Source organism: Amphibalanus amphitrite, unplaced genomic scaffold, assembly GCF_019059575.1.
Source record: "Amphibalanus amphitrite isolate SeventyFive unplaced genomic scaffold, NRLGWU_Aamphi_draft 001331F_arrow, whole genome shotgun sequence".
Taxonomy (NCBI): domain Eukaryota; kingdom Metazoa; phylum Arthropoda; class Thecostraca; order Balanomorpha; family Balanidae; genus Amphibalanus; species Amphibalanus amphitrite.
The window spans coordinates 9,011-22,012 of NW_024882824.1; the positions used below are offsets into that span (position 1 = coordinate 9,011).

A 13,002-nucleotide genomic window follows, 5' to 3' on the forward strand; every position below is an offset into this window, starting at 1 on the left:
ATCAACAACAACAACAAGCCGTCACCCCAGCTCTCCGGAACCACGGCCGCTGGCGGTGCGCCCACTGACGCGTCCTGCAGGTGCAGCGGCAGGACCAGGTGGCCGCCCTGTCCTCCGCCGAGGCTCTCACGCCCCGACCCGCCGCGGATGCCCCGCCACGCTCCACTGACTTCACCAGAGAAAGTCACTACAGGTGAGTGGGGTAGGTGTCGGAGAGGGCCCGGCGCACCACAGAGCAGTCAGTGGTGCCGGCGACTGGGGAGGAGTCAGACTGACAGGTCACGGGTTGGCGCGCGAGGTGCGATACTCACGAACTAGAGCGTCCCGCCTCGCTCCCGCACAGCACACGGCCGACCCCGAGGCGCGCAGCGGGCATGCCGTCCATGCTTCTCACGGTGAGAATACCACGCAAAACCATATATAACTATATCTCTATATACAGATATACGGTTATATCTCTGCATACGAAATACAATACCTCATAAAAAGGTGGTTATCCTCAAATGCTATTCTGTAACTATATTCCATTACACGAAAATTGTATGCCCAATACATACAATTTTCGTGTAATGGAGAGGCGCGTGTCCTACAAGGAAAAGTTATTTCGCTGCTCGCCTTATAAGGTAGTTGAAATCATTATTGACTCCTTATCACATAGCTACTGCCGGTCTATGACAATGTCACTGTAACTGTAATTTTGAGGAAAGTTGTCGATAACGGTGCTGATCAGAGCATACATATGTGAGGATTTTCCTTCTTCCTATTGGGTGCTATATTCTGATGTGAATTATGGCCTATGATGTAATTATTTTCATATTGGTGGCACCTTGCGTCTACAATTACCTTAGTGCACGTGAGTTGTTAGGCGGATAAACAATTAAACACACACTGCAGCAGACACATCTGCAGATCCAGAGAGGTGGTCAACAGGTCAGATGACTTCTCAAGCTCCGCTGAGCTATTGAGCCATATGCGCCTTCGGGGGGGGGGGCAGATTCTGCCCCCCCGCCTGTCTAACTTCCTAACGGATGGTCATAGAAAGACGGGGAAAACAGTAATGGAAAACTCTCAACAAGACATCTATATTATGATTTATAAGTTGTCCGTGCGACTGTCATGCCTTATGTGTCTTATTGCGCCTGAAAGGCGCCGCGTATCGGCGTGAAATTTGGCATGCCAAATCTGTGGGCGTGGGCGGCCTTTGTATTAAAATTTGGGCGTGATCGGACCAGGGGTGCGCCGTCAGCACGCGCTCGCGTGCGCCATAGGGTTAACACGGGAAACGGTCAAATCGAAGATCGGGCGAAAACCGGCCTGCGGCGCCCACTTCCCGGGCCCAAAACTCGGCGACAGATTGCCGTAGCGAGGTGGGGTTGCCACCACTGTATAGAGGAGAGATGGGCCTAGCGTATTGACATGGTTTCATAGCATAGCACGCGCCACGTGCAAGACAGCACCCCCGGTTGTGAAAAAATGACCGATTTCGTGCATTGTGACGGGAAAATCGATGCCGCTGGAAAACGGCTTGACGGAATTAAATCGGTGTTGTATCATTTTGCAGACAAATGTATGTGTAATCAGAGAATAGCAAACAAAAACTGATGATCCGTACCATTTCCTAAATAATGAAAAATTAATTCGAAAATTTGATTCGCGCGGAGCGCGACGTCCTTTACAACACCAAAACGTACTGAAAACGCTGATCAATCGCTATGAAACCTACATATTCGGAAAGAGCATTCTTTTCTGACCAATATCCACCCAAAATATTATCGAAAAGTCAATAAACTTTTGTGAAAATGACTCAAACAGACGACCGTGTTTCGTTAACGTTACGGGTATTTTTCGACGAAATCGGTGGCTTTGGCAGGCAGGCATTCAACCACTGACAACAAACGGTACCGGAAGGCACCTCTCGCCAGGGAAATTCGCCAGTAAATAAAATAAATTTATTCTTGCAATAACTCAGCCGCTACCGGGCCGATTGTGCTGAATTTTGGGACTGTCAACGGGCACATATCGAACGACAAATTACCATATGTAGGGTGCTAAATGCTAATGCACGTGCACACCTGGAAAGGAGCAGTTTCCTATCTCAAGAACGGCTGGGCCAATTTCTCTCAAACTTGGTACACACTACAGAAACTGTAAAATCACTTAAATACCATACAGTTATCGCCCAAACATGGCCATCTAGTAGGTATATAATTTTGGATCAAAATGTGATCCAATCGTAATAATCAGTTACGATTGGTATACAATTGTACACTATCTTGGTAGTGCTGTCAGTATCAGATCATTGGGAGATCCAAGGCAAGCACCAACAAAAAACTGTATGAAAATAAGAATAAAATGTGAAAAGAGTTTCCAGCGAGTAGGGTCAACAGAGATTGACTCGCGGACGACTCACTCCCTTTTTTTGCTATAAACGATTAAGTACCTATCTAAATGCTCGTTGTTCTCTTTTTTTGATACGAGACAGATCGTACATATACTTAGAAGGCACATGTAACGACGTAGTACTACCTGAGACCATTATCGGTGCGGGTACCAGTCAGCGGTCGGTCCTTTCCGCGATGGGTTTCGTGTCGGACGTCACGGCCAGTAGCTCCGGGTCGGTACCTGTCGCCTGCCAGTGCCGAGGCCACCGGTCCGGCAGCAGCGAGGTCGCGCGCCGCGCCGCCCGTGGCTGCTCCCTATACCCCTGCACTGCGCCAGGCGGGTACAACTGACAACGTGCAACGAGCACTAACCAGAACACAGTAGCTTGGACCCAGCAAAAAGCTGGCTGCACATGTTTGCAAGGTTTGGGTAGCGTTTTGTGAAGAGAACTGAGAAGTAATCAGCCCGAGGCCCCTTCATAGATGCCTAAAGGCTCATTGACGGTCTCGTTGCATTTTAATCGCAAGTGTTCTAATGGGTAGTTTCTATATGTTCTCCACGTTATCATGCATTATGCATGCCTATACATACGAGGTGCTATCAAAAAGTTCCAGGACTCTGCTGTTTTCGTTCGAACGGGGTGACGGGTGGCTAACTGCACATAGGGATATGGACTAGCATTCATTGGGACGTGTCGGTGCAAGTTTCGAAGCGCTATGATTATTCAGTCGTGTGCAACGCGTATTTGAGTGACACCCTCCGGACGCCGTCCTGCGATGGAGACGATGGACCTGAAAATCGAGCAGAGATCGAACATCAAATTTTGTGTGAAGCTTGGAAAAACAGCGGCTGAGACAAAAATCCAACTTTCGTCACCTGTGATCAGCCTTGACATCATGTGGATCTTCCTGAACACGTTGAAGCAGATCTTCACAAACCTCAACACGTTCCTGCCTCTGATCCGCAGTCAAAAGCCTTCGGACGAATTTGGCGACGATGCGTCGCATGTTCAGATAAGAGGTCAAGATGATCTGAGAGGATCAAAATAAGATTCTGGCGATGTCAGCCACCTCTTCGATAGTTATCCGACGATTCTGACGCACAATTCGTTTGATTTCTTCAACATTTTCAGACGTTACAGATGTTGAGGGTCGTCCTTGTCTGTCATCGTCCTCCAGTGAGGTTCTGCCATTTCTAAACATTGCATGCCACTCATAGCACCTTGTTTTGCTTAGGGCATCGTCACCGTACATCTGTCTTCACAAAATAAGTGCCTCAGCCGCTGTTCTTTCCAAGTTTCACACAAAATTCGATGTTCGATCTCTGCTCGATTTTCAGGTCCATCGTCTCCATCGCAGGACGGCGTCCGGAGGTTGTCACTCAAACACGCGTTGCACAGGACTGAATAATCGTAGCGCTTCGAAACTTGCACCGACACGTCCCAATGAATGCTAGTCCATATCCCTATGTGCAGGTAGCCACCCGTCACCCCGTTCGAACGAAAACAGCAGAGTCCTGGAACTTTTTGATAGCACCTCGTATAATATCTATCAAACATGGAATCATATGTGGTAATTCACATATTTTGACTGATTCATAGGTTATTGTTACCTAGCTTTTGCCTTACATGGCGATAGGCTGACTGCCTTAACCCGCGCCCCACTGGGGGGGGGGGGCTATTCATAGCCCCCCCTCCCGTTTTTCTGCAATAAGGTAAGGTGCCTAATTAGCGACCCCCTTAATTTGAACCGTCATTGCTCACGCTCTGTGGGTGCCACTGTATTACTGGCTTGATTTTCGGATAGACCGTTCATTTTTCTATTAAAATATAGCCATTTTCTGCCCCAATATTCACTAACTTATTTGTAGTGAGCATTTTGGCAAACCATTGCAAAAACGCTAATAGGGAACTCTTCCCGATTAGCGACCGGGGAGGGTCGCTAATAAGTCTATGGGTTTCCCCATATTAAAAATGGCAAAAAATGCGACGCCTGAAAAGATGAAATATGATTTCAAAAAGGTAACCCATACGCAAAGCACTCAATCACTCGAACAGGAACGTTTATCCAACACATTTACGGAAGTAAAAACTGATCACGTGATGCACCGAAAGGCGAAAAGAAGGCGGAAACCCAAATTTTGCGGGCTATCTCGTATGATATTCGAGGTCCGCGCTGAATTCGGCACCCCTGCAGTCGGTGACGACATTTGGCATCCCCTGCCACACATTGCAAGCCTCAGCAACACCTCATGTTCATTTCTCTCTTTTCCCCTTTCTTTCCCTTCTTGAGCTATTTGCGACCATGTCAGGCGCAAATAGGAAATATGAGCTGCGACACATTTTTAGCCGCCATGCTGTGCACAGTTGAGCGATTCACTATCGGAAAACGGCAATCAATTGAAGAAGGAACTTCGATTCAGAATAAAAAAGGTGCATCATCCTAATGTGCATCGCTTTTCATCAGAGAGGGCCCAAACACACACGTTTTGGATAAGAAACTCGTCATTTTTATTTAAACTCACCTGAAACGTCCCACCAGAAACATCGACGACCGGAAAATAATTTAATTTGATAACCAAGGTATGGCTGACCTTTTGACGATATTTTTACCCCGTTTTCTCCTGCCAGTTTTTCTGTAGGGAGGTAGGTCGCAAATCGGAAAGGGTCGCTAATTAGGCACCTTACCCTAACTTCTAAACCGCTTGACGTATCGCCGCCAAACCTTCAATACCTTCGGCTGCATCAATGTAACACCTTGTGTAAAAATTTGAACCTCGTATCTGTCATAGATCGGCCGTAAATGACGTCAGAGTGACGTCATTTACGGCCGATTTCGACGCAAAACATTGAACCACGGGAATCGCTCCCAAGAGCTCAGTTTTTGAGCTAGATCCAATTTCTTTGCATGAGAGGACTCAGAATGGACTGGGCTATGAAACTGCCACCTCAAATTTTCAAAAAATTTAAAATTTCGAAAATTATATATACTAAAATTTAAAATTTGCATTTTTATCTTTTTGAACATATTTGGTGGAGTGTTGTGCTGAGCATTGTTTGATGATTGTGACCCTGAAGAAGTCCCATGGACGAAATATAGGTATTTTTCAAAGAATTTTGCATTTCATTTACCATTTGGAACTTAATATGAGCAAAGGCTATTATATCTCAATGATAACTATTTTTATCTTTTTTTTTAAAAACACTTTTTGACTTTTCGAAAAAACGGAATATGTATGATAGAACACATGCTTATGACTTACTCTAGCAAGTTTCAGCAAGATATCTTCAAAAATGGCCAAGTTATACGCATCACCTATAGCAAAAATTTCACAATTTCAAATTTTTCAAATCATTTTTTTTTCTGTACGAATTTGACATTGTACACCAATATAAATAGCACCATCGTGTTCCTGAGCTCAAACTGCATCCGATAGACATGTTTTCTGTTGAAAAATTTCAACTCTGAAATTTGACCTTTTTTGACCTGAAAGTGACCTGACCTCAGCTATATTCAGATGAAAATGACCTCAAATGACACATGCGACACCGAATTCGAAATCTATGGCCTAAATGGACCATAAAACATATGTCACGTGACCGACTTAGATTTCCGTGACCTATGATGACCTGACCCTAACCTGAAAATCAAAGTACAAATTTCGTACCCTCAGGATATCTAAAGCATCTTTTTACGAGTGTGTAAACCAAAAATCAGCTTGATCTGACTTGTAAGACGGCAGCCAGAGCCAAAAAGTGAATAAGCCAAATATCGATAATGTTTACTTTGACCTGACCTGTGACGTCATCGTTGACCTCGAGGTCAATGAAATTAGGTTTCGCTCGACAGTTTTTCCGGGACTATCAGATGCCGTTTGAATTTTGACGATCGGCCCAGTAGTTTCGGAGTTAGGAGGGGAGGGGGCTATGAATAGCCCCCCCCCCCCCCCCCAGTGGGGCGTGTTATACACAGAACCCCAGTGGGGCGCGGGTTAAGAACGAAGAGCACCCCAACAGGAGCCTCCAACTCCTCTGGGATGTTAAGGCTTAAGCAGGCACACAGGAAGCCCAGACTTAAATGGTGCCTCTACTGCAAATGATTGCATAAAATCCAGCATGCCATGTTTACGTGATAGCGGAAATACCTACTACTCCCTTTTACTTTCTGAAGTTTATGTGATGCTAGCCACACGAAGTAATTACATGCGTTTTGTGAAGGGTTGTGTAATGTGTAAGTTGAAAAAAAGTTTCACTGCTTATCTGGCAGTGTACATTCGCCATTCGTCAGTTCATAGCCCCTACTTTCCCGTGTGCCCGCCTTCATAACGAGCCCGTTCGGTTTCACCGCTGCTGGGGCGGGGCGGGCCGGGGCGGGCCGCGACCCCTCCCTGTCGGCCCGTCTCGCTCCAGTGGGCTCCAGAGGCCCCGAGCCGGCGACGGGACCAACCCGGGCACCTGCAGGTGTAACTCCAGCGACTGTAACTCATCGAACACTGCCTCACGGTGCACCAAACGAGCTCTGATGAGACAGACGTGAGCCTCTGAACAGCGAGAGCGACACTGAGAGAAACGCGACAGGAAGGATTGAGACATGCTGGATTGCCAACAGTCGAAAAGATTGACGTAATGAAATATATGAATGGTCAACGTTTTGGGAAGCATACCTGTGCATCATAGAGTGTATTTATATACAAACGAGAGTTCAATAAGGCTGTTTTTACGAGCAGCCATTATGAACATTTATTTCAAATACCTATAACTTCCGGGTATAGAGTGTCAAATTTCCACACATTTCCTACAGTTTTCCGAGTGAGAATAAACGATCGAATCTGTCTGCTTAAGACGTTTAAACGACTTTGATGTTATAACCAATCGACTGAATTTGTAACTTTACCGTCTTGGGAACTCATATAAACTACATAGCTAAACACTTGACTTTTTTAATTTGTAGGGCAGTGCGCAATTTTTTTAATAAGCAGAAACCACATATTTCTAACCAAATATAAGGAAAAGGAAAATTAGTTAATGATTGGATAGTGTCTTACTGTTGCGTTCATTGTTCAATACCTATGTCCTTTGCATGACCTGTTTCATCATAAACATTAAAAACGAACCTTATGTAGACAGGCGCCTCTATACAGCCGGCGATATTGTTCATGCAATTTCGTGTGGACGTATGGGAGTCTATGTAAGTAAGCCACGAATTGACTTCGTGGTTTTGCATGTCATTGCTATACAATTGAACGTCAAAATCAAAATAAGAAATAGAAAGACGGCATAAAACGACTCGAGCGTCACTTCAAATTCCAAAACACCTGCAAAACACAAAGCTGACGCTATTTCCTTTGCATATTTAGAAGTAAGTTCTAGGTACCTGTACCTGGTTGTCATTTCTCAGAAAATGAAATGTTTATGTTATGAAAATACCAAGCGCTTTTAAAGGATGGTACTGCGGCGCGGACCATTGCTTAAGTGCCCACCCCTCGCCGTTTCACCGCTGATTGGGTTGGACCTTCACAAAAATAGGAGCGAGCGCCCGCCATGTTTCCCATCTATTACGCGCCAGGGACGTGAGGGTACATGACGCACGTCCGTCTCACTTAAAAAAAAAAACAGCAACCTATTCTGCTCGATCACCCTTGCCAGAAGGGTGCGCTCCGGCCTTTCAACATTACGAAAAGTGGGGACATTTGCGCTAGCGCTGTCAGCACCGTGAGCATTCTAAACAACAAATGCAGTAATCCCACCAATCAGTGTAAGTAAGTCAATACTTGCCGCTCATTGGCTGATAAGCCAGTGACGATTTTAGGGGCCAGAGCGTTAGAGGTAACCAACGGCAGCACGGGCTGTTCAGTTTAGGACTTGATTTTGATATTATTTAGGCAAGTCTGATAAAAACTCGGATCGTTTATGAAAGCTGCAATTCATTTTTGTACTGGTCCGACAAGTCTTTGTTTTTTTTTGCAATAATTCGTTGAAAAATGAGTTATTATATGCGTACCTGAGTTTGCTTGGCCCCCAGAGTCACGGTTACTAAATTCATTTTTGTCCCCACTTTATCGTCGGGAGAGTTCTATCTGGTTTACATAGCCTTGATCCTTGCTGAAACGATGCTGCGCCACAGGTCATTCACGTTGCTTTGGGGACTCGTTTTTTACGATATATACCAGTTCAGGAAGCCCATGGGTCTCGGCTAAGGTCTAGACTAGAACGTCTCTCAGCTCACTATCGCAATGATGTTCCGGGCAATCCCCAAAAAGTCTGGGTGACACCAGCTCCCTCGGCCGAGAGAGACTATCTGTCAGGTCTTACGTAATCAACTCTCCTGGTATTATGGTTCAAAATTCCAAAGAAAGTAAAGTTTAATAGTTGCATTATAAAGTTCATCTTAGCACGCGAAATCTTATCTTATGTGTCCAGCGGTATGAAATGTGCGTAAGTTCAAAGTGACGGTTAACTTAGCTCATACCTATTGCATCATTCGGATGTTCGCATGCATTGCGCTCGTTGATGCATCGATATCCAAATTGATGGCTGTGCTGATATTACATCAGATTCTAATCACCCTAGTGAAACATCTCATCAGAAGTTAACCCGGCAGTTGCTGGGGTATTTCGCCACCCACCGTTTGCTGGGGGGGGGGGGGGCGTTAAACGCCCCCAGCCGATAACTCGAGAACCAATAGGCGCAGCGAAACGCACGAGGCGGCAAACGAAAGAGCGCGACGAGACGCTTCAGATGAGTACTTTAAAGTTGAATTTTGAGGTCACAGGTCGGGTCAAGGTCAGGTCAAACACCTGAAATCGGGCTTTCAGTAGCATGGACTTCAGGACTTCGCAATGGGCGCCTCTCGCCATAAACTCTGTCAAAACGGTGCACAATCCATCTTATAAGGCCTACAAGAGTGTCAGCTCCATGCAAGGGTCAGTCAAGCATAGGTCAGGGTCAAGGTCAGGTCAACCGGGCAGGCACATATCCCCGAAAATAAAAACTGATATTCGCAGCCTGTGACACATGTTTTATGGGTAATTTGGGGCGTAGAACACGATGGTGACATTCATTTTATCATATGTGTACGTGTTTGGCTAAAAAAGTTCAATTTAAGAAATTCATGTATCATGGTCCTGAAGTAGTCACGAGATATTGCCAAGATTCAGTTCAAGATTTTGGAAAATGCGGAACGATAATCAATAATCGAAGATAGCCATTTGATTCTTCATGGTATTGGCAGTCTAATGGCGTTTACGGCATGTCGATATGTCTATTCTGTGATTTTATATGATTTTTTTGAACATATGCCGTTTTTGGTCGAAAACTCAGAAATCATGACGTCACTAAAACCTCGATATCTCAAAAATTTTCCGACCGATTTTTTTGAAACTTTAACACAATAAACTTCAATCAATTCCCTACAGGTACCCAAAATTTGGCGCGCCTGCGGCGCGCCGTTTTTATGCTATGGCCCGGCGAAAAAAGTGGGGGCGTTTAACGCCCCCCCAGCAACTCGCGGGTTAAGGTGAATGCAGTTGTGTGATGCAATGCGTCAATATACCAACACCATGTCCTTCCTTGTTTCACCAGGTGGTTGTGATGGCGGCGGTGGCCGTCGCCGCCCTCTCCGCTGGTGAGCCGGTCGGTCCCGCCACCCGCGGGTCCCGGGTGACCCCGCGCCGGGCCCGGCTGCTCAGACCGGCGGCGGCGCTGCGCCGGCAGGATGTGGCCGACCTGGACGGCCTGGTGGAGAAGAGCCACCTGTTCACGGCCGACCCGGAGGCGGCCAGCGCCGGCCGGCTGTACCGCCAGCTCGCGCGCTACCCGTCCGAGCCCGACACCCAGACACAGACGGAGGCCGAGCTGACCACCGACGAGCTGCTCATCGACGACGGCGACTTCGGCCGGCGGCTGGAGCCCGACGAGCAGAGCCCCGTCCTGCCGGCGTACCCGCCGTACTCCCACGGGCCGCTGGCCGTACCCGTGGAGCCGTACCGCAGCCCAGAGTACGGCCCCGTGTCCGGAGAGGCGCGTCAGAGCGCGGCGGCCGAGGATGTCACGAGCACTACCGCGGCACCGGCCGAGAGGCCTGCTGCCGTCACTGAGACCGCTGAGCCGACTGAGGTGCCGCTGCAGGGGGCCGAACCGCCCCCCGCCCCCCGGGAGGAGGTCACTGACCGACCCCAGCCGGCCGGCTACACTCAGCGGGGACCGGCACCCCGGCGGCCCTACCTACCCCGTCCCCGCGCCCCGGCCCGCCCGGTCACAGCGCACCGGCCGCCGCTCAAGGTGGCCGCTCCATCCCTCTACAAACCGGGAGCCGTGGTAGCCGCTAAACCACCGACCAGCTTTTACGAGGAGCGCCTGAACGAGGTGTCCTCATTTCCCCTGTGGACCCCGTATGCACCACTATGGGCGCCATACCCGACGCGCCCTCACCCCCCGACGTTCGAATCAGGACACCACGAAGCCCAGCATCGGCCCGCCTCGCCCGAATACCGGCATTACTCCGGACTGCGCCAAGCGAAAAAGGCGAGCGGGTTCGAGCGCCCGCGCCCCAGCCCGCACCGCTACTCCCCCGTCAGAGCTGACGTCTCCTTCGGGGCGCGCACCGGCGACCACGGGGCCTTCGAGTGGTTCTCCGACCACCCGGTCGGCACATCGTATCACTGAATGGATTGTCTGAGGAATGCTGCCTTCTGTTTAAGAAAGGCCTTTTGTCCACCGCATCACTCAGTGGACAGCTGTTTGCGGTATCTATGAGCGAGCGCTGCCGCCCTTTGGCGTCGAGAACGGCGAATGGCCGAAGTCTGAGACCGACAGTTTGAAGTTTATCTAAACGATCAGCTGTAAACATCCTAATCGAGTATAGGAGCCGGCCAGAACATTTGAAAGGCTGCAAATGTTGATATGACGCGTCTAACATTTTAGAGTAACATAAAATGTTCTCAACATGCCACGAGTTTATGCCCATATAGGTAAGCACAGGTTCAGGATAAGAGCATATCCTCCAGCCCTTTCAAGCCTTCTACTCCCTACGAAACGAATCATTGTTACCTATAAGCTGAAAAATATGCGCTTTTTGTTAAAGATAGCATGTAGTGTAGGTACTTGATAAACAAGGATAACTTAACTAGTGTATAGCGGTACGTCTTGGCCATAAAGTGGGCATGCTTCAGTGTGAACATGTGCAAAGCCAGGGGACATCAGGTAACCACAAGAGCGACATAGTCGTTATGCTATGAAGCGGTGCTGGTTGATCAACATATCAATATCGCTGAGGTGAAACTGAGACGCGGAACGTGCCTATCATGTTGGCACATGGGCGTTACGAGACATGCATATTGGATCATTTTGTATTCAGTTCCAAGACGAGGATAAGGGAAGCAGGTATGAATGGTCGTAAGTTCGTAACCAATGTATAGTTCGTACATGTCGATTGTCGATTGATTTTAAAAGGAGCAATCAAGTTCTGTACAACATTCCCGCTGTAGCAATTACCGTGTCTCACCAGCTGGTACTTTGCACTCATTTGTTCTCCAATATACGTTATATAAAGCTGAATATGATGTCTGAATTGAGCGAAATGCCCTGTGCAGCGCGAATCGCCCGCCAGCGGCCTGGGTGCTGCTACCTCAGCAATCCATCGGCCGAGGACCACATATCGCTGCATCGCCTGACCGCCGGCGATTTTTACCGGGCGGGGTATGGCGAATCGCAAACACACGCGATACTCGCTCAGAATTTCCCCAGAACGACTGGCGCGATGCCCGACACTGTAGATAGCGGAAAACGACTTGTAAACCGACAGCGCCCCAGCGCGTCCCCCCATTCCTCATTTCACACACTCCTGGGCAGATGGGGCTCATGGGACTTCACCTGTGTCAACAACAACTCCCGGAGCTGAATGACGCAATTAACGGCCGCTCCACGTGCAGTACGGCGCCACATTTGAGCAGTGTGCGCCGTTGTTGGCACAGACGACTGGCAGAGCGGACCGGGCTGAGATTAGTAAAATTACCTTACAGCAGACGGCGCGCCGCGGCAAACTAACATCGCACCAGGGTCGACGGCGACACCAGAGAAAGTGCGATACCGCGCCGCCCTCAGCTGCGTCAGAGACATGGTTATAGCAGGATGGAAATTTGGGCTAATCAAACAGTGGAGGATGCGTAGCTGGCATACATGGCACGGCGTCAGCCTAGATACCCGCCGGTTTACACTTTCACCATGGAAACTTCTATTGGGCCTGGTGGAGTCTATTGGATTGGTTTGCATACGGGTCTTTGAGCGCCATGTTGCGATCACATTTCACCACGAAAATAGTTCAGCTTGTCAAGGATTACTCCTGGTGAAAAGTACTACAACCTTAAGCCGGATACCTTCAGATTCGGCTATCTGCCGCGCATCTATCGACCAGTTCGATTTTTCAACCGACGCAAGGAATCGTTACAAAACACAGCACTGGCTTCTTGGAAAAGGCTACACGGTGGTTACCATGCAAAGGACAATACAGGTACACCATCCGTGACCAATGACATCCGTGATCATATTTATCCAACGGTGCATTCGTGCAGCTATTTAAAAGGTGGGAAGCGCTACCTCTGCTTAGATAGGAGCATCGCTCAAGA

The 13,002-nt window shown here is 48.2% G+C and overlaps 1 protein-coding gene across 1 annotated transcript; it reads left to right on the forward strand.

The window, feature by feature from the left end:
- The first annotated feature begins 212 nt into the window (after nt 1-212).
- LOC122372218 (extensin-like) lies at nt 213-11,932 on the forward strand. Its single transcript, XM_043349139.1, has 2 exons — nt 213-395; nt 9,962-11,932. The coding sequence occupies exons 1-2, from the start codon at nt 375-377 to the stop codon at nt 11,042-11,044; spliced, it is 1,104 nt and encodes a 367-aa protein (XP_043205074.1). The 5' UTR covers nt 213-374; the 3' UTR covers nt 11,045-11,932.
- The last annotated feature ends 1,070 nt before the right edge of the window (nt 11,933-13,002 follow it).

Bases quoted from the DNA above. Each gene is read 5' to 3' on its own strand.
- LOC122372218 (XM_043349139.1), top strand. From the start codon at position 375: ATGCCGTCCATGCTTCTCACG. The intron at 396-9,961 runs GTGAGAATACCA...TTGTTTCACCAG, and splicing joins TGCCGTCCATGCTTCTCACG to GTGGTTGTGATGGCGGCGGT.